This window comes from Zootoca vivipara, chromosome 1 (assembly GCF_965207765.1).
Source record: "Zootoca vivipara chromosome 1, rZooViv2.hap1.1, whole genome shotgun sequence".
In the NCBI taxonomy this organism is placed as follows: domain Eukaryota; kingdom Metazoa; phylum Chordata; class Lepidosauria; order Squamata; family Lacertidae; genus Zootoca; species Zootoca vivipara.
The window spans coordinates 38,857,682-38,878,361 of NC_142582.1; the positions used below are offsets into that span (position 1 = coordinate 38,857,682).

At 41.1% G+C, this 20,680-nt stretch overlaps 1 protein-coding gene across 6 annotated transcripts in view; it reads left to right on the plus strand.

The window, feature by feature from the left end:
- ZRANB3 (zinc finger RANBP2-type containing 3) overlaps positions 1–20,680 on the plus strand; it is a 40,698-nt gene that overhangs the window by 11,808 nt on the left and 8,210 nt on the right. For all 6 annotated transcript variants that reach the window (XM_060279413.2, XM_035130520.3, XM_060279408.2 and 3 more), the window contains exons 4-14: positions 2,295–2,473; positions 3,461–3,692; positions 4,621–4,706; positions 6,891–7,062; positions 9,130–9,258; positions 10,378–10,497; positions 10,712–10,831; positions 12,530–12,709; positions 14,302–14,454; positions 18,545–18,995; positions 20,334–20,549. In XM_060279413.2, the coding sequence (XP_060135396.2) occupies positions 2,295–2,473; positions 3,461–3,692; positions 4,621–4,706; positions 6,891–7,062; positions 9,130–9,258; positions 10,378–10,497; positions 10,712–10,831; positions 12,530–12,709; positions 14,302–14,454; positions 18,545–18,995; positions 20,334–20,549 (2,038 nt within the window). The remainder of the gene's footprint in view (positions 1–2,294; positions 2,474–3,460; positions 3,693–4,620; positions 4,707–6,890; positions 7,063–9,129; positions 9,259–10,377; positions 10,498–10,711; positions 10,832–12,529; positions 12,710–14,301; positions 14,455–18,544; positions 18,996–20,333; positions 20,550–20,680) is intronic.

Below are 20,680 nucleotides of genomic sequence, written 5' to 3' on the forward strand. Positions count from 1 at the left end.
GAAAACTCGCAACTGAATGGCGAAATGCTCATGAATTTATTCATTTTCAGTCAATTGCCACCTTCACGATTATGTTACCTTTTAATTTGAGAGAAGCAAGTGTCTCAGTGTGAAGAAGCAACATAACAAAGGGTAGCTATTTAAGACTACAGTCATAAGCACATTTCAGGAAAGTAAGTTTCCTTAAAGTCAGTGGGTTATATTTGTAAGGCAGGCTGCAATCTTCTGCATACTTACCTGGACACAATGGAAACAGACATAGAATGGGGCTATCTTCAGTTTATTAACACTCAAAACGTACAAGTTTATTCTTGCATGAGTTATGAAGAAACTGATAAATTCACATAAACAAGTGTTGAGTGGAACCCAAAGATAATGTGCTGGTTGCTGCTGAAACACTATCTGTATACAAATAGAATGCAATTTACTATCATGTGGAATGAATTCCCAAACTGCAACTCTTTACTCAAATTGTCCTTTGGATTTCAAAGACAGAATTTTTAATGATGGAATTTATAAGATATGAAGATGAAGTCAAATTAACCTTAAACTAGCTTGTACACTTAAGATTTCCCTAGATGGTGAGAGTAGACAGCCCACAGAATCATAGAAAAAAACCACCTTTGCATAACTATTCTGGGATCTTCTACACACTTCTTAATTTCTGTCACTTCAGTGTGTTATAGGGAGATTTATTTATTTAAAATACTTCTTAACTGCCCTTCATCGTCTTACAAACGTGAATAAAAACTAGTTCATATGCAACAAATATAGATACAGTTGTACCTTGAATCCTGAAGGCCTTGGGAGTCTCACGTTTTGGTTCCCGAACAATCGGAAACCGGAAGTGAGTGTTCCGGTTTTCGGACTTTCTTTTGGAAGCCGAATGTCCGATGGGGCTTTCGCGGCTTCCAATTGGCTGCAGGAGCTTCCTGCAACTAATCAGAAGCCGTGCTTTAGAGGTCGAACATTTCAGAAGTCGAACAGACTTCTGGTATGGATTTTGTTTGACTTCTGAGGTACAGTTTTAAAACAACAACAACAAATTTAAAGACAAGAGCTAATGCTGCAAAATCTAAAAAGCAGAGTTGGGCAAACAAAATCATCTGTGATCTAAAATACCTGGGCAATCTGGAAAGTTGCAACCTGACTGGAAAGCTTGTGTTGGCCGCACCTGGTGTGTTTCCTCAGGAAAGTAGCATGGGAAATTGCCGTATACCAAGTCAGACCATTGGTCCATTTAGTTCAGTATTGTCCGTATACTGACTGATGGCTGCTCTCCAGGGTTTCTGGCATGGGACACCCCAGTCCTAACTGTAGATGCCAGGGATTGAAACTGCAACCTTCTGAATGCAAAGCAGATGCTCTACCGCTGTGCTATAGCCTTTTATCTTGGCATGCTAAAGGCAGGGTGCCACCACAGAAAAGGCCCTCTCCTTTGTGGAAACATGTTTTCCTTTACTAAAGAGTGTGTCTGAAGATCTTAGGGCAGAAGGTCTTAAGACATAGGCAAGCTGGTATGGGAAGAAGAATTTTATTTCTACATCCAAGGGACCATGATTATTATGTGGGATCAATGTAAGCTATAATTTAATAGTGGCTTGAGGAGGAACCTATGTCAAAAATCGTGTGAATGCAAAACGGTGTGTTTTAGTTCTTCCTGATCTAGGCTCCTGATCCATGGAAAAAGAAGGAGTACAGTGGTACCTCTACTTACGAATTTAATGCGTTCCGAATGCACATTCATAAGTCGAAAAAATTTGTAAGTCGAATCCCATAGGAATGCATTGGGAGAAAAAATTCATAAGTAGAAGCAACCCTATCTAAAAATTCGTAAGTAGAAAAAATCCTATTCAAACCGCATCCAAGATGGCGGACGGAGCTCCATTCGCAAGTAGAAACAGTCATAAGTAGAGTTATTCGTAAGTAGAGGTACCACTGTATATGAGTATGGGGTATGGGTTTTATGTGTGTTGCGAGGAGAATAAGGTATATTTTGTAGGTTTATATATCCGGAGGTGATTTCTGTGGATATGTGAGTATGGGGGCTTTATGTCTACCCTTCTCCCTCTAATGTCCTTAACTGAGCAGATGTTGGAAGTGATTATCTTAGTCTCCTCAAAATGCACTTAAGTTGAGTAATACATTTTGGAGGTTCTAAGGTGGCTGCCATCTGCAAATGGAAAGTGTAAACAGCTGATAGGACTTTTTCTAGGTAAACCACTCATAAGGATGTTCCCTGCTTTCATACAAGTAACCTTTCCTATTTTTTATTTCAATTTGTTGTGACTTAGATGGGCTTGGGGAAGACAATTCAAGCAATAGCTATAACTTACTACTACAAAAATGAATGGCCTTTGTTAATAGTGGTACCATCCTCTCTGAGGTACCCTTGGGTTGATGAGATGGAGAAATGGATCCCAGAACTTTCTCCAGAGGATATCACCATTATTCAGAATAAAACTGACACCTGGTAAGTGGCATGCTAGCAGTCACATTGCTTTGCCATCCAAACAGTAGCTCTGAAGCACTTAAGTTTTTTTTTTTTTGCCGTACTTACAAATCTACTTCCATTGTTAAGAGCATGCTGGTCTGGTTTCAACATCTCACTAAGCCATGATTTAGTGCAACATGCAGAAGCTGTAAAGAACCTTAGCAAGCCCTCCTGCCCACTTCTGGCATGGTTGGAAGGAGGACTTTAGCAGCCTTTTCTTTTGCTTCCACTGAATCTTGGCTTGTTGTTGCTCACACACCAGGCATTGTGGTTTAGTTTCAAAGCAAATCAACTTCAAACCATGCATTCTGAAGCCGCCTTATTAAACTATAGTCATTGTGTGATGTGTATTGAATATCCATAAGCACTGCTTTACATCCTTTAGAGTTGTCACTTGTGAAAGCTTTTGGTTTAATATCTACTATTATCCTTTATAGGATGAGTGAAGTATCTCAACTTTCTCTGATGTTTCTTTTTCTGAATTAATTAATATAAATAAAAACTTTCAAATCTCAAACACTTTTGAAAGCAAAACATATTGGGGTTAACTGAAGTACAAAACAAGAGCTGTATTAAATTCTATTGCATATTTTGCCAGTCTTCTGTGCTGTATCCAGTAGAGTAAACATAAGCTAGATAAATATAAATTAACAGAATTTAGCTAAAATTCCTTCCAGTAGCACCTTAGAGACCAACTAAGTTTGTCATAGGTATGAGCTTTCGTGTGCATGCACACTTCTTCAGATACTTCTCTCGTGCATGCACACGAAAGCTCATACCTATGACAAACTTACTTGGTCTCTAAGGTGCTACTGGAATGATTTTTTTTTATTTTTTTTTGTTTCGACTACATCAGACCAACACAGCTACCTACCTGTAACTAAAATTAACTAGTTTGCCATTTACCTTTACAGCAATCCATTTATAACTTGATGAATGTATGTTTTGCTCTCTCCTTTTTCCTAGGAGAATACCTACGAGCAAAGTCACTGTGCTGGGTTATGGCTTGCTAACTTCAGATGCAAAGACTTTAACAGAAGCTCTGTACAAACAGAACTTCAAAGTAGTGGTAGTTGATGAATCACACTACATGAAATCCAGAAATGCATCCCGTAGCAACATATTGTTACCTATTGTACAGAATGCCACTCGGGCCATTCTCCTCACTGGAACTCCTGCGTTGGGAAGACCTGAAGAGGTTCTGAATATCACTTTTTATGTGATGCCTGGTTCACATATCACAGCCAAGCCATGCTGGGCCACTGGGAATATACTTTGAGCGTGTGTCTTTTCTATTTCCCTCACATTGGGGTCTTTATCTCACTTTATGGTAACCCTAAGTTGCCATGATGTCTAATGGTTTGTAACATTCATAGTCTGTTTAGGATGACTTGGCAAACTGTAGGGGCCACAAACCAAACCAGGGAGAGGGGACAAGAAATTGGAAAAAAGGAAGGGGAGGTAACACAGGTACCCAAAACACATTCCTGACTTGCTATGACATCTGAACTGGGCATAAAAGTGAAGTAATTTTATTTATTTCATTTAACATGATATATATATCCCACTTAATCATCAAAACCTCTAAGCAGTTTACAAAATAGTATAAAATATGCATTATAAATACAAATAAAAAATACATAGTTTCTTCCTTTATATTGTACAGTGTAATTCAGATTATTCTATAGTTCAATACATTTTTGTACTACATACCATAAGGGTTTGTACAGAGCACATTTTTGGAGCTATGGGTATGACACAGTTTTGCTGGAGTAGATTAGCATAATTCCCTCTCAGTAGAGAAATGGTGGAGTATTGCTGTGGTAGAATGCATTTAAGACTACATAAGCACTAAGGTGGTAAAACAAGATGCCATTTTATTGAATTTGAAAAAAACCAACCATTTGGTATAAGCTGTTAGACAATTCCTAGACTATGCAGCTGTAGCCAGGGCAAGGCATCTAATTTTGTGCCGGTGATTTCAGAGGAGCTACTTGGAAGTTGCCCTTGACTGTGATGCAATTTTCGGAATGGTGCTGGTTATGCTCATAGAAGGAGAATGAGTGTCTTTCAGATTTTGATAAAATGGTCATCTTAATAAAGTCCACTTATGATGGCTTTTACAGCTTTTCATGCAACTTGAAGCAATTTGCCCACGAAAATTTGGCACATGGACTGAATATGCAAAAAAGTATTGCAACGCGCATGTCAGGTACAAGTATTTCAGCACCTTTTACTTCCCTATTGTTTTTTTACTCTCCTTGATCATTTTACTGATTTAATTGCTTGGGATTGTGATGGACAGCCTTTTTCTGTTGAGGTTCTAAATCAGGCATCCCCAAACTGCGGCCCTCCATATGTTTTGGCCTACAACTCCCATGATCTCTAGCTAACCGGACCAGTGGTCGGGGACGATGGGAATTGTAGTCCAAAACATCTGGAGGGCCGAAGTTTGGGGATGCCTGCTCTAAATCTTCAAGAAGTAAACTTTCAGGGACTATGTAACTGTGGTTGGTTGGGCAACCCCTTTTCTCTTCTTCTGCCTCTCTCCCTTTCCTCGTTTTCTCCCCTTTCCAACTGCAAGAAATTAGGCTGAGCTGTGGTTTAAGATTTCCTGTCTGTGTTCTATGTTTATTCTTCATGGGCTGGATTCAACTAACCCATTGTGTGAGCAGAAGCCAGCGAAAGGACTCTCACTAGTGCATCAATGTTCCCCACCACTACATGGCCCCTGAACTTCCCCCAAATCCATTCTGGAAGGTTGGGGAAACCACCAGAACAGTACATGGAGGGGAGGAGAAGGGAGATAGTTCCATCTGGGAAGAAAAAATGTTTGTGTCTCCTTAGCACTACTTTGAATACCATCCCAAGGTTTTATTTATGAACTGTCCAGATGACTTGTTGTTAATGGGTGGTATAGTAAAATTACAAGTAAGGGGAAGTAATAGCTCACCATTTTCTGGGTTAGGATGCAAAACTGGTAATGCATTATAAGCTCACATATTTTTTTCCATGCACACCAAATCTTTCCCCATGTTTCTTCACGCTGAGTCTCACATTGGAGGGGGGGTCCCTTTGTGAGGCTGTTTAAGGAACATTTTGCTTAATTTGAGGAATATTTTGCTTATGACAGGACTGAGAAACTCCAAGAGTGCATTTTGGCTTGCTGCACAGAATGACTGTCAGGGAGTTGTTGTGGCTACTCCCGAGTAAAGACGCTCCAGTCCGTCCGTTGTGTCTTTAAAGGTTTTATTGTGCATACTATTTACAGTACAGAGATAGCAGAAAACATGACCTCCTAGTCACTCTCAGAATCCGGCAATGGTGCCCGTCTGCTTCAGGGCCAGCATAATAACCTGGGCACCCCAAAATGCCACCCCTTAGCCCTGCGTTTGGGCACGCGCCTCAATTTGGGCGCTGGAAGGAGCGGCGCCCCTTCTTCCCTTTGCCGGCTGAAGCCGTGCCTGGCCCCCGACGCCTCCCTGAGCCATCCCTCCTCCACTTGTTGGCCAGAGTGGTGCAGGGGCTCTGATGCCTCGCTGAGCCTTCCCTCCTCCATTCCACTTCCCCCTGACCCGCTGCTAGTGCTGTTGCTGGGCGAAGTGCTTGTCAGGATGATGGGGGGAGGCTCCCTGTAGGGAGTCCCCCTGAGAATGACTCCGCCCCGCCCCCCAACATGCTGTTCCAGGGGCTCTCCCAATCCTGTTAGGGCCAATTTGTTGTGGGGGTGGAAGGCAGGGAAGGTCCTGTTGTTACTCAGGGCTTCCACTGTCAGGACCAATTAGTTGAATGCTGCCCATAGAACCCTCTTTTCCTGAGCCAGCTTTGGCTTTGCTACAAGAACTGAATCCACACACAAAAAGGAACACATAATTTGTTTCAAACGTCATACTATCATTTTGTTACCTAATTTATGAAGGAATTTGGTTCAGCATGTTTCGGGAAGTTTTTAATGTTTTATCGTGTTTTTGAAATTCTGTCGGGAGTCGCCCAGAGTGGCTGGGGTATAAATAATAAATAATTATTATTACTACTAAATTTTGTGTTTCTGCAACTTGATTAAGAGATCAGCAACATTGTGGCTGCAACACACCACTGAGATACAGTATTCCTTTATATGGTTTGCTCCAGGCATCCCCAAACTGCGGCCCTCCAGATGTTTTGGCCTACAACTCCCATGATCCCTAGCTAACAGGACCAGTGGTCAGGGATGATGGGGATTGTAGTCCAAAACATCTGGAGGGCCGAAGTTTGGGGATGCCTGGTTTGCTCTTTTTGCAGAGGTGTGGAATGCTGATCAAATAAACTTGTGTGCTGCTTCTTTGTAAAATCAAATGCTAACTAATGTTGATTTAAATTAACTGTCCCATTTTTCACTGCTCTTTAATTGTTCCAGATTCTTTGGCAAAAGACGACAGTGGGACTGTAGAGGAGCTTCAAATTTAGATGAACTGCACCAGTTGCTAAGTGATATAATGATTAGGCGTCTGAAAAATGAAGTTTTAACTCAGTTGCCGCCTAAAATCAGACAACGGATCTCTTTTGATCTTCCCCAAACTGCTGCTACGGTAAACCAGTGTACTGTGTGATGGTGCTGATTCATTTTTATGGTTTTAAGTGTTGTATGTAGTAAAGGTAAAGGGACCCCTGACCATTAGGTCCAGTCGTGACCGACTTTGGGGATGCGGCGCTCATCTCGCGTTATTGGCCGAGGGAGCCAGCATACAGCTTCCAGGTCATGTGGCCAGCATGACAAAGCCGCTTCTGCCGAACCAGAGCAGCACACGGAAACGCCGTTTACCTTCCCACCGGAGTGGTACCTATTTATCTACTTGCACTTTGACGTGCTTTCGAACTGCTAGGTTGGCAAGAGCTGGGACCGAGCAACGGGAGCTCACCCCATAGCAGGGATTCGAACCGCCAACCTTCTGATCGGCAAGCCCTAGACTCTGTGGTTTAACCCACAGCGCCACCTGCGTCCCTGTTGTGTGTAGTACACACACAGAATTAACTCGCTCTGAAAACACTTGTGTGACTTTACTACATTTTTTTAGCAGTTCTATTCAGTGCAACCCTATTCAAGAACCTCAGCCTGTGTGGTTAAAAAACTAGGTTCGCCCAAGTATATAACTCAATGGTTTCAGTGTCTCTCTGACAACTTTAATAAAACTTAGTACAGCTGAACTCTTCAGGAACTTAACAGTACCTTTTAGAAGTAGTATTTCACCTCTCTTTCAGCAGTTACTCTTTCAGCGGTTACTGAAAGAAGCAGTAACCAATAACTCCTATGAAAACAGTATCACTTTTTGCTAGTGTTGATATTCAGTTATCTATTAAAAAAGCGTTTAGAAGTCTTGTTTTGCATTTACTGCCATAATTCTAGGAGAACACTTTCTTCCTGCCTGCAACTTTTGTTTGAATACTTAAGAAATTGGAAAGCATACTTTTATACACAGTTAAATCCCTGAACGAACATTGTGTAAGATATAGTAGTAATGCACACTGTCCAGATAACCATGGTTGGCATCCAGTGCAGGGCTAAGTGGGGAAAATGCAAATGAGGACTGAGATCTACTTACATAATGGGACTTCTCTCCATGCCTGCTTCCCCCTCCCACTGCACTTGTTCTGGGGGTTCCCAGGGGCCTGGGGAGGAGGGAAGAGAGGGCGGGAAAGTCCTGTGCAAGCAGACCTTGCAACAACAACGTAGCTGCTCAGAGTGGCAGGGGAGGCCCAGCCAGATGGGCGGGGTATAAATAATAAATTACTGTAGTATTATTATTATTATAGTGCAGCTTTCAACACATTTGAAGAACCAAGAATCCCGCTGGGTAGTTTCAGAGGTACTGTACTTCGAGACATGGCACAAGGAGAATTCATGGTCTTCTCACTTGCTTCCAACATCTACTATAGTCAGAGTTTATTCATTTAAAATAGCATTATGACTAATGGTCTGAAACAATGACAATTGCTATATTTTAAATAAGAAGCACAATAAGTTAAATTGCACCAAATTAATAAGCACAACAGTGAAATGTATCGTTATATTTGCAAAGGCATTAAAGCAAGGTGCTGTAAAAATACAGTGGTACCTCTGGTTACAAACTTAATTCGTTCCGGAGGTCCGTTCTTAACCTGAAACTGTTCTTAACCTGAGGTACCACTTTAGCTAATAGGGCTGCTGCCACGCCGCCGCCGTTCATAACCCGAGGTATTATTTCTGGGTTAGCAGAGTCTGTAACCCGGGGTGTTTGTAACCCAAGGTACCACTGTATAGCCCTGAGACCAATGTGCTTTACTGTTTTTGATTTCTTCAGCAGCTTTCAGTTCGTTTTGAGCCTTGAAGAAGGTGTGTTTTTAGCCATTGATTTATGACTGAAACAGAATGAGCTGTAAATTCTTTTTATTTTGATATTTTTGTCCCCAGCTTGTCTTAGGTTTCTATTCTTGGCAGCAACATGTGACTGACCTACCTCTGCACTAGCATTCCTCTGTGAAGAAGCTGGCATCTTTAGGGACTGTTGTTTTTTTCTTTTCTTCTCCTTAGCAAAAGTAGGGCATGATTCAGAGAAACAGTAATTGTTTTGCCCTTTCACATTTCTTGCCTCTAAATATTGCCATTCCCTCCTGTGCAGGAATTAAATGTTAGCTTTGAAGAGTGGGAGAAATTAATGAGAGCTTCAAATTTAGATTCTGTGGAAAGTGACTTTTTCCAGGTGATGGCCCTAATTACAAGCATGTTCAAGCAGACTGCCATTGCCAAGGTAATCTTGACATGTCTTGCCATTTTTAACATTTATGTAAAGAATTGTACTGCCTTTTCCTATATATACAAATTTGTCAGTCCATTTGTTAGATTGTCTCTTCCTATATGTTCCTGAAAATTATAGCAGCCCAGTATAAAGTGATTTTTCTGTCACTGTATTTTGTCATGTATCAAACTATTATTGCAGGCCTGGAGGGGCGGACCTCAGGCTCAGGGCCCAAATTTGACCCTCCAGCCATCTCTCTCTGGCCCTCAGAGCTCTTTCTAGGCCCCACTCCTCACCGGCTGTGCTTTGCACCCTCCTTGTGTACTTTCCTTGTCTGCAATGTGTCCTGGAATGGTGAAGGAGCCTCTTGCTTGCCTGTATAGAGAAGTCTGGCTTCTGTGAGGCTGCAGTGTAGCCCACTGTACAGGGGAAAGGTTTGCATCCATTGCTCTGGCCAGTGTGGTGTAGTGGTTAAGAGCGGTAGACTTGTAATCTGGGGAACCGGGTTCGCGTCTCCGCTCCTCCACATGCAGCTACTGGGTGACCTTGGGCTAGTCACACTTCTCTGAAGTCTCTCAGCCCCACCCACCTCATAGGGTGTCTGTTGTGGGGGAGGAGGGGAAAGGAGATTGTTAGCCGCTTTGGGTAGTGATAAAGCGGGATATCAAATCCAAACCCTTCTTCTTCTTTTGCCTCTGGCCTTGCTTGCCCACTGGCACATGGCCCCCAGAAGGTTGCCCATGAGGGAATGAGTCCCTCAGACTGAAAAAAGCTGATAGAGAAGGGATTCAGCAGAGATAGTTATCCCCTTTGCACAAGCAGAAGTGTCTTTCCATTCTCACAGTCTGCCTTCAGATACAACCCTTAGTGGATCTACACTGATGATGATGATGATGATGATGATGATGATGATGATGTGCCAGTAAGATATATCTGTAAGATAATGTGGTGCCTAGATTGGCTTTTTGTTTGCTTGGCACACTTCAGATAATTGATATTGTTCAAACAGAGAGAGGAAATTAACCTTGTGTGCTAATGTAGTTTTATCTTCTACATCAGCACAAATTACTTTGTTTTATCCTTTTAACTGTTTTATTACAACAGAATTCCAAGGTGCTTTGTATGTTTTAGGCAGGAGCAGTAAAGGATTACATCAAAATGCTGCTTCAGAATGACAAACTGAAGTTTCTAGTCTTTGCTCATCACTTAAGCATGCTTCAGGCATGTACAGAGGCAGTGATAGAAAGCAAGGTAAGTATGATTTATTTTCTTCCACTGCTTTTTACGGAACTTACCATCGAGCTCTAAACCAGTACACATTCTTTTTGGTGCTGATGTAGAAATATCTTGTTAAAAGTACGCTTGCTTTTTAAAAAGTCTGCGTTTGTCGCATCTTGGCTGTTCATATGCAAAGACAAGGATTTCCTTTAACTTCGGGTAATGCTTTGGTTTTCTTACTTCACAGGCTCGATATATTCGAATAGATGGAAGCGTACCTTCAGCAGAAAGAATCAACCTTGTCAATCAGTTTCAGAAGGACCCATATACTAGGGTGGCCATTTTGAGCATTCTGGCTGCTGGCCAGGTAAGGACTATCAATGTACAGGATACAACTTGTGAGTTACTGCTTATGGCATTTGAACTGTTAATCAATAAAAAATATTTCAAAATAATAATAATGAACTGTTAATCTGTATTGCCACTAACTTCTTTTTTTAAAAAAACACCTATGGGGAACACTGTAAGGCAGGCACCCCCAAACTTCGGCCCTCCAGATGTTTTGGACTAAAATTCCCATCATCCCTGACCACTCCACTGGTCCTGTTAGCTAGGGATCATGGGAGTTGTAGGCCAAAACATCTGGAGGGCCGCAGTTTGGGGATGCCTGCTGTAAGGCAAAGAGCTTGATCAGTGAATTGACAGGTGTCACAGAGACCATTGTGTGTGAGAGAGAAATTCCGGATGAAACGGCTGAATTAAAGCACTATGTAGAGTTGTACAGTAGTATCACCTCTGGTCATTATGCTAATGTTATGCAACGGTTGGGGGGGGTGATTCTGAAGCAATTAATGTAGCAAATCGGTATAACTAAGGAAAAAGTTAAGTAGTTTGTCCCATGGCCTAACCTTGAACAATAACCCGTTCCTGTGTTTCGTTATGGTGTCGTTTCTCACTCCATCAGTGTAGGTCAAAGGAGTTCCTTAAATGTAGTATCTCATGACTTGCTCTTCAGTGTATACCAATAGACATAATAATTTTGAATGGGAAATACATGAACATTCCTATTCTGTTCCGTCAAAGTCAGTTTCAGCATTCACCTTTATGTAATAAAATAGTTATATAGTTCCTAACAGCTTGTTTGCTTTTCCCAGCTTGGTGTCTGCGGCGGGCAGTAGTTTGCTGTAACATGGCTGCCACCACAATAAAAGTACAAATGCATTATCCCCACACTTGTTTAGGACACATGTCTGCGAACTAATTTTCTGTGTTCAGGGGAATAAACCCTTAGGGAACCCACATGACTGGGGGGAATTTAGCTCAAGCATAAGAGGGGCCTGTCCCTGCTGTGGCCCTGGCTCTCTTGTGCCAGATGACAGGCTGCTGTGAGTCTGGCATAGCTGGCCCAGAAACGAGTGCATTTGCAAAAAATATATACACGCTTAATTTAAGTACATTAGCCTAAGTAGCAGGGTGCCTGCATAAGGTACTCGGGATGGAGCAACTAAGCTAAGAGGATTTCCAGAAGCAGGTTTTATTGATAAGGTAGAACAAAAGAAAAATCCATGATTACTACTGAAGGCTGTTGAGAGGAGAAGGGAGAAGTTCAGAGGAGGGATGAGAAGTGAGATGGCAGTGAGCCCAAACAGTGATGGTTTGGCATTTGCTGGGAAAGGATGAGTCCAAAAGCGGTGGGAGATGGCAGGAGATAAAGCAAGGGTGGGAGAAAGTTATGCCTTTCCTTCCATATGATGTACCTGAAACTTAAAAGAGACCTTAGTGTCAGGCTATGGCAAGGTTTTGCTGGAAGGGAGGAGTGCAAGTTGGGAGGTGGTCCCCAAGTTGGGAGTTCCTAAACCCAGGCAGGCAGTGGGCGCCAGCAGTAACTAGAAATGCAATTTGTCATAATTCCTTAAACCATGTTGGCTAACCATTTTCAGACTTAACTGAGCCTTCTGAGCCCAAGGCATTACGTGAGGACTGTCTGGCAAAAGCATTAAGTACCTTTCCCTTCAGTCAACTCGGCTTTCCAAGCTGGAGCCTTCATTTTTGTCTTTATTTGTAGGGATTAACCTTTACTGCTGCCACTCATGTGGTTTTTGCTGAACTATACTGGGACCCTGGACACATAAAGCAAGCCGAAGACAGGGCGCATCGGATTGGACAATGCAGTTCTGTGAATATCCATTACCTTATCGCAAATGGGACGCTGGACCCTCTTATGTGGGGAATGTTGAATCGCAAGGTATGTTTTCGCACTTAAATGTTGCCAGTCCTCACTGTCCAAAGCACGGTTCTAAGATAGCGACTATAGTACCTTCCTTACATTGTGAGTGCACAGACACCTAACAACCCTATTTTCTAGATTGTCCCCTACCATAATTCCTCCTTCCCTAGTTACTTCATATGACTTTTGGATCTTGGGAAGAGGCATGACTCTGTATCTGAAGAAAAGGTCAATAAATTATAGCATTTAAAATTCTGTTGGCTACAGAATTAAACGGAGTTTATATGTATTTTTTAAGCAGGTATTTTTTTAAAACAGGTAAGACAGTTGAGAATGTCCTGTTTGTGTGTTTATAAAGCATGAGTACCAAAGCTAAAACTTCCTCAAGACCATTTTAGGTCTAGATATATTGGGTAGCACGTGGGAAGTAAAGCCAAAATCTAGCTTTGATGACTAAAAGGTGAATTTGTAAACAAGATGAACTGAACCATTAAGAAGAATGTAAGACTGACCAGTAGTTTTGTATCTGTAAACCTGACTCAACAGAGAAGGCAGAAGAGACACTTGGCACTTCTTGGAGGTACCGGTACATACAATAGGTTTAAATGAAATTTTGCTTCTCATTTTTTACCTATTTATACCTTGCTTCTATGCATATACTTCCAAAGTGGTTCGGTTTTAAAACCAATATAAATATCACCACTAAAACACATAACGAGTGGCGCTTTCTAAAATTCACTTTACAAAGCCCGTTTCAACAAGTCAGCAACAGCTATTATCTATATATGCTCCCCTTATATCTGTTTATGACTGACAGAAGCACTTCTAAAGCACTGTTTCTGGAAGCCTTCTAAAACTTGAAAATGAGCTAGCCTGCTAGTCTTTCTTGTGTACAGAGGACCATAAATACTGGGAAGACTGTCAGCCTGGTAGCCATCTGTACTTCAGATGGCAGAGAAATCCACGACAGGATTCCCTCAGGTAATCTTAAAGCAGGTGTGGGGAACCTTTGGCCCTCCAGATGTTGCTCAGCTACTTGGCCATGGGCAACTCCCATCACCCCCAAGCAAGCATGGCCAATGGCAGCAAGATAAATAGTAATAAATAATAAAATACTATTTATTTTAATACATATTATTTGTTGTAATACAATTTATTTAGTCTACATAACCAGGGGGCGTAGAGCATGCAGTCTGGTAGGAATCTTCACCTTTGGAAATGTAATTGCTCATTTCAGGCGGTTGATGATGAACCAAATGGGTTGGGTAGCAACCCTCGTCACGTGACGGAGGCAGAAGAGCAAAGGACTCTGGGAGGCAGGCTCAGTCCCCTCAGTTTGTTTCTCTCCTGCCTGATGGAACAGATCGTTTCTCAATTGCTTTTTCCCATCCAGAACTAGAATTGGTTTTGCTTCTGAGACAAAGGGGCCGCCTACTGCTCCCCTGCTATGGCATTAGAAGAGGCTTAGCAAGTTCATTGGTTTGGGGTAGAAAAGAATAGTTTCTGGACCCTAAAACTACTATGCCCCAGCCCTATGCACAACCTTAGACAAGCATGGCCTGAAGTTATATTGTCAAGTGTGAAACAGTTTTTAATCTTTCTGCCTACAGGCCAAAGTTACTGGGACCGCACTAAATGGCAAGAAAGAAAAACTGCAGGCACAAGAGGGCGACAAAGAGAAGTGGAATTTCTTGAATTTTGCTGAAGCATGGATCCCAAATGAAAGCCTAAACGAGATAAAGAATGAAGTTTTATTCACTCACGTAAGTACAAAAAGAGATCATGTGTGGTGCTTAACATGTTCACGTATTTCTGAAGTCTAGGCATTCACATGAGATGTAATTTGAATTGCCATTTTGCCAGGACTACATGCTTTATTCTTCCTACTTTGGTTTGCAGGCATGTTAGTACCTGAGATTCACAGGACATCCTATATGTACCTATATTCTCTTGTTGTTGGACAAGTCTGGGTTGTTTCACGATTTGATTTTTTTAAAAATCTAAAAACAAATTGAACAATTTAAACTTTTATTAGCTGTATTCAAGTAGTCTGTCCATCTTTATTCCATTCAAATGACTTCCATTGCCAATAAGCACTTTCACACCACATTGCTTATAACAGAAATGCTTATACATGCATACACATGCCCTTCATTTAGTTTAATTGCAGCCATTTATTTGCTTATTTTGCACCTGAACTTATGTCAATCTGTATGGATACTGTCCAGTTGGTACCCGTGCACTTGTAGAAACGCTTTTGATCTGGCAGAGACATCTGCTAATACAGTACAACTATTGCCAACGTGGCACCATCGTCATCTTCAGATATCCCTTGGTGTCTACAAAGCCTTGGAGACCCAACACCCCCTTTTTTCTCCCTTGCAAAATACAAAACGCTGAAGAGAACTTTGAAAATGGTGCTCTTTCCTACTTCCTGGTTGACCTCTATGCATTTCAAGGCTCAGATTAATCATACTGGGTCGGACTTTTACACAAATCCTTTGGAAATGTGAAGTGTATTTGTGTGTGCCCTTTCTCTCTCTCTCTCTCTCTCTCTCTCTCTCTCTCTCTCTCTCTCTCTCTCTCTCTCTCTCTCTCTCTTTGTCTGAAAGGAGCTAACCTGTGGGAGGGAGGGAGAATTGAATACATGAATCAGATCACTTCCATGAATGCTAGGGCACCAATTAGAGATACATACGCACAGAAAATAATAATTTCATGATCACTGCCACAGTCATACTTAGTGTGGCAGTCAACTAAGTTTTACTTAGAGTATAGACCCATTAAAATTAATGGCCGTGACTAAGTTAAGTTCATTATTTATTTTTATGTACTTATTTATTAAATTTACATACTGCCATTCGTCTGAGGATCCCAGGGCAGAGTACAGTATAAAAAGAAAAAAAATACATAACACAGTAATAATAATAATAATAATTTATTATTTATACCCCGCCCATCTGGCCGGGTTCCCCCAGCCACTCTGGGCGGCTTCCAACAAAACAGAAATTCTAAAATACAGAAATCCATCAAACATTAAAATACAGAAATCCATCACACATAATAATAATAATAACAAACAAAACAATTTAAAAAAACCATACACACTGTTTAAAAGGCCAGTGACTGTTTAATTAGTCAAAGGCCTAGGAAATTAGGGATGTTTTCACCTGGTGCCTAAAGATAGGTAATGAAGGTGCCAGGAGAGCCTCCCTAGGGAGAGAATTCCACAAATGAGCCCCCACGGAAAAGGCCTGTCCTCATATTGCCACCCTCCAGACCCCTCATGGAGGGGGGAAATAATGGCCTCTGATGATGATCACAGGGTCCAGGTTGGTTCATATGGAGAGAAATGGTCCCTTGAGGTGTTAACTTCATTCATATCAGCAGGTCTGTTCTCAGTAAAACTTAGCTGAATACCAACCTTCATAATTTTTTGTAGTAAAGAAAATTTGCTTGTTTCACTTGTGAAATGTTGCTTCTGATCTCTGCTTCATAATATAGCTGCCTACCAAAATAATTTGGTGAGTGGTTGTATGAGTGTTTGGAAGTTGTTCCTTCAGTTACGGTATATCAGCTATTGTAATTTGATTCCAAAATCTCATCAACAGTTTGTTAACTGACCAGAGGTTTGCTATAACTTCTGTGTAAATAGATTCATTTCATACTTTTTAGTTCAAATTAAAAAAAAACTATGGATTTATTATTGTGCTAATTCACCTGGTATTTTGCCAGTTCACAGGTTACCACTGTGCAACAAATGTAGTGCATCCTGCTCCAATTTATCAGTACAGTACAGTATATCATACCAGAAAAGGATCCTCAACAGATTTGGTACAGCCAAAATCCACTTCTTAAAGCAGTAGCCTCATTGTCAATATGGATAATACCCTTGGAATGGCTGCAGAGCGGTTCACCGCTCTGTGCCAAACTAATTTGAGTACTCAATATGTTGTCTGTATCAATTAGCCTGTGGCTTTATAAGGCAGTTCAGTTAATCTTAAATACAGAAAAGCTGCATGTGCATACGCTGCCAATTTGGATACATAAAAACTTTTGCTTTAATATGCAGAAATGGCTTTGCAGTTAGGTGGCTCATTTAAGCATAATACAAGAAGGGGGAGATTTGTTATTAGGTTTCACGTTCTGAGACCCAAGATGGCATGCAAATGCAAAACAATTTAACATGATTCCAACTGAGTTATAATAATAATGGCAATTAAAGTTAATATGTGTTTGACTGTGTGATTCCTTTCACCAAGCTGGGAACATTAATCGTTTGCATGCAGTTACAGTATTGTGAAGATCTGTTTAGCCTATGAGTCAAGTAAGAACCATTCGTAAACTGCACAAGTAACTCTGGACTTTGGCTGGGATGGGGATATTGGCTACTATTCTGGAACAAGCACCATGCCTCTCCTCTCTTCCATGCAGCCACAATTAGAAGCTTTCACCTTCATCTTTTGTTTAACCATAGCTTAGTATGTCATCCAACTATTATTGATCTTAACTGAGGTTTGTTGAAAAAAACTAGTTTTATAAACCATGGCTATAATCTGACTTATTTCAAACAAAAAAACTGTTACCTTTAACCACTGTTTGTCCAGTTTTGATGACTCAAGAAGCTGTAATTTATCCAAAAATCACACTGAAACCTTCCAAAGACCTTGAAGCCATATAGAGCAGGTGAAGGGCAACAGAAGACCTCGGGTGGGGGAGGGGAGGCTAGGCTTGTTCCCATCATTATAAATTCGGGGTTGGGAAGGTGAGGTCTCAGGATTTCTTTACACGACCCTCATGACCAGGGGTCAGCAAACCTTTTCAGCAGGGGGCCAGTCCACTGTCCCTCAGACCTTGTGGGGGCCAGACTATATTCTGAAGGGGGGGTGAATGAATTCCTATGCCCCACAAATAACCCAGAGATGCATTTTAAATAAAAGGACACATTCTACTCATGTAAAAGCACACTGATTCCAGGACCATCCATGGGCTGGATTTAGAAGGTGATTGACCCGGATCCGACCCCTGGGCCTTAGTTTGCCTACCCATACTCAAGACTCTCAGTAGGCCATACCTCCACTGGTCCTGCCCCTCCTCAGGTGGCAATCACTTACTTGTCTTGGTGGTGGGTAAGTGGGTAAAGTGTAGCTGTAATGTTAAAAGGTAAGCCACATTTACTGCTCAGGCCACTTTTGCTCCCATCTACCACTGGCATGGGCCCCCAGCATAATGCAGTCATTGGGTTGAAAAAGCTTTTCTGCCTTTGCAATAAATTTTACTCAGAGTAGACCCATTGAAATTAATGGGCCTAACTTAAGTCATGTTTATTGATTTCTGTGTGGTTACTATGAATAAAATTTAGCTGAATACCACGCCAATCCCATGATTTTATCATGACACCAGGCTTCAACCATTGGCTTCACCGAAGCAGTTGAAACTAGTGTTTGCCTTGCTGATCTTGCATGTAGCATCCAACTTTCTCAGTAGCATAAATCAAATTAATAAAATTAAAATTAATAAACTAAATTAATGCATACCTGATAATGTGTCTTTCATGGGAAGCCATTTCTTAGCAATACAGAACATAAACTTTTTTGAGTGCTGCACTGGCAGCTTGCCAGAAATAATAAATACAACAATAGGTTAGGAAGTAGTTTAGAATGCACCAGATTGGAATATTGGTCGTAATATTTTCTTGATATGTCATTTTTTTCTCTTAAAATTTGCTGTATTAAAAGACTTACCTATTGGGGAAATGCTGCAGTTGGAAAGATTAATAAATTAAGAAATGGAAGAATGAGACAGTAGTTTGCAATGAAAGAGATGTAATGGTTGTTTTATTATCTGCCCTAGTTTGAAAAGGAAAAGCAGCATGATATCCGTGCCTTCCTTTCACCAAAACCAAATGCTGAAAAAAAGCGAAAAACTCTGTCTTGTGGTAAGGCTTCAGGCTTCAGTCCAGATTCTTCTCAAGCCTCCATTGAAAAGGACCAGGCAAATAGTGGCTCTTTGGACTCTGAGGAACTCGTTGAGAAGGATTTGTTTTGTAGAGAAGCAAAGAGACCAAGAGCTTTACTGCCATTGACTCCAAAGAGCTCTCCTAAGAAAAGGAGGAACTCTTCATTTGGAAAAACAAACCTTCCCATTACAGAAGAAACCACACAAGAAGGTTTTGGCACATCATTACCTAATTCAAGCACAGGATGCCCTTCTGAGGCAACCTGGCACTGCAATCTCTGCACTTTCAATAATAATTCACTGCTGCCTTATTGTGAAATGTGTGAATCTCCTCGGAGAAAGAACAGTAAGTAAGCCCCTGTGCTCCAATTAAGATCTTTCTTTAAAAAAAAAAAAATCCATTTTAAAAAATAGCACGAAAGAATGCTTAAAAATAAGAAGTATTTGAAGAAAAACCTAAGTGACTATTTGCCTTAAAATTTTCAGGAAAAGTTTCCAAAATCTTTTATTTGCCTATAAAGTATAATATGCCATACATTCAGTGGCAATGGGTGCCTCTGATATTACCAAGGTGTAAATGTAATGCTTTGTAGTATAAATTCAATTTCCATGGCACCTTACTTTTTCCAGTCCTCTTCTGGAAATAACACTTCTTTCCACAAGTCCATGAAACGTGTATTTTATTACTATTCTTGGTCAGACAATGCACTGTAGCTATCTCACTTAATTACCTTATTATAAGTATTTATTATAAGAGTATTTTTTAAAATTTTATTTTTATATTTTATTATAAGATGGGTCATTTTATTGTAAATTGACTTTGAAAGGATATATGGTACAGTATTTTATATTTCTAAAGGATACCTAACATCCCTAAATCCAAAATTCAATTTGTATAAGGTTTTGTTCATTTTTAAAGTTCGGATTTTATCTGCATGTATTTACCATATGTCCACCTTGTGCACAGAGAAGCTCCTGTCCTTCCTATCTCTACCTCTGTTTGAACCTCCCAAACAGGGCTGCCAAATGTACCACACTTTACTGTTGCAGCTGCAGAATTCTCTGTCCCTCAGATTGAATTTGGTTTTCGGTATAAGGGCTTGGATCCAAAGCTCTCCCCTGCACAGGCAGAAGAGCATTTCAGCCTGCACAAAGAAGACTTCATGATGGCTCCCAGTTTCCCTCTTCCTGCTACAGCCCTTATCCCATACCATCTCCCCTATCTAATTCTTCTCTGGAGGGCCCCCAAATACTCTGGAGCAGGTTTCTGATGGACTAACAGTGGGAAAGAGGGGAGAAGGTTCTTCATTTCAAGAGTGAAGCTTGTTTCGCACACATTAGGATCAGCCAAGGTTGCTGTTCATGAAGCCTATGCAGTGAGTTGCCAATTGTGCAGCAGCAACCAGACATAAAAGTTTTTTCTGCATTGGGTGGCTGTATAGCATCATCCTGTCTAATGCCACTCTGTGCTAGGATGGAAAGAGTCAGCAGGCACAAGCTATGGCCTGCCTTCTGTATGGAGAATGGTCTATATACCGTAATTGGTTGTGTTGGCAACTCTTTTAAGAGCTAAGTAGTGGACTTTGCTAGGAATGTACAGTAGGCTTTGCTGTTACCTGTCTACCTGTGTGCAAGGGAGAGTTTACTACTGTTTTTGTGGTGTTTGTTTTTTAAACATGTATAGGTATAAAGAACGAAAGCCAGATCAGCAATTCTGTTTCTCCGGGGATTGGGGGAGAAAGCGCAGCCCGAGAGATTATAAACCTTAATGATGCAGGAGGGACAGCCCATAAAAGTTGCCGGAGAAATATTCTAGAGCAACCACTGACTGGGATGTCCAGTGGAACAAAGGAAGACATAAATGAGCAATCTAACTGTTGTGAGCAAGAGCTCAGAGTGGGTAAGGAAAACTGATTTCCTTCTGGAGCATAGCTACCTTGTGGTGAGCATGTCATTCTGTGTATCAACTAACATTTTATTCTGTATTCCTGCTCTCTGGGGATCAGTACATGCTGAATATTTGCAAGAGCC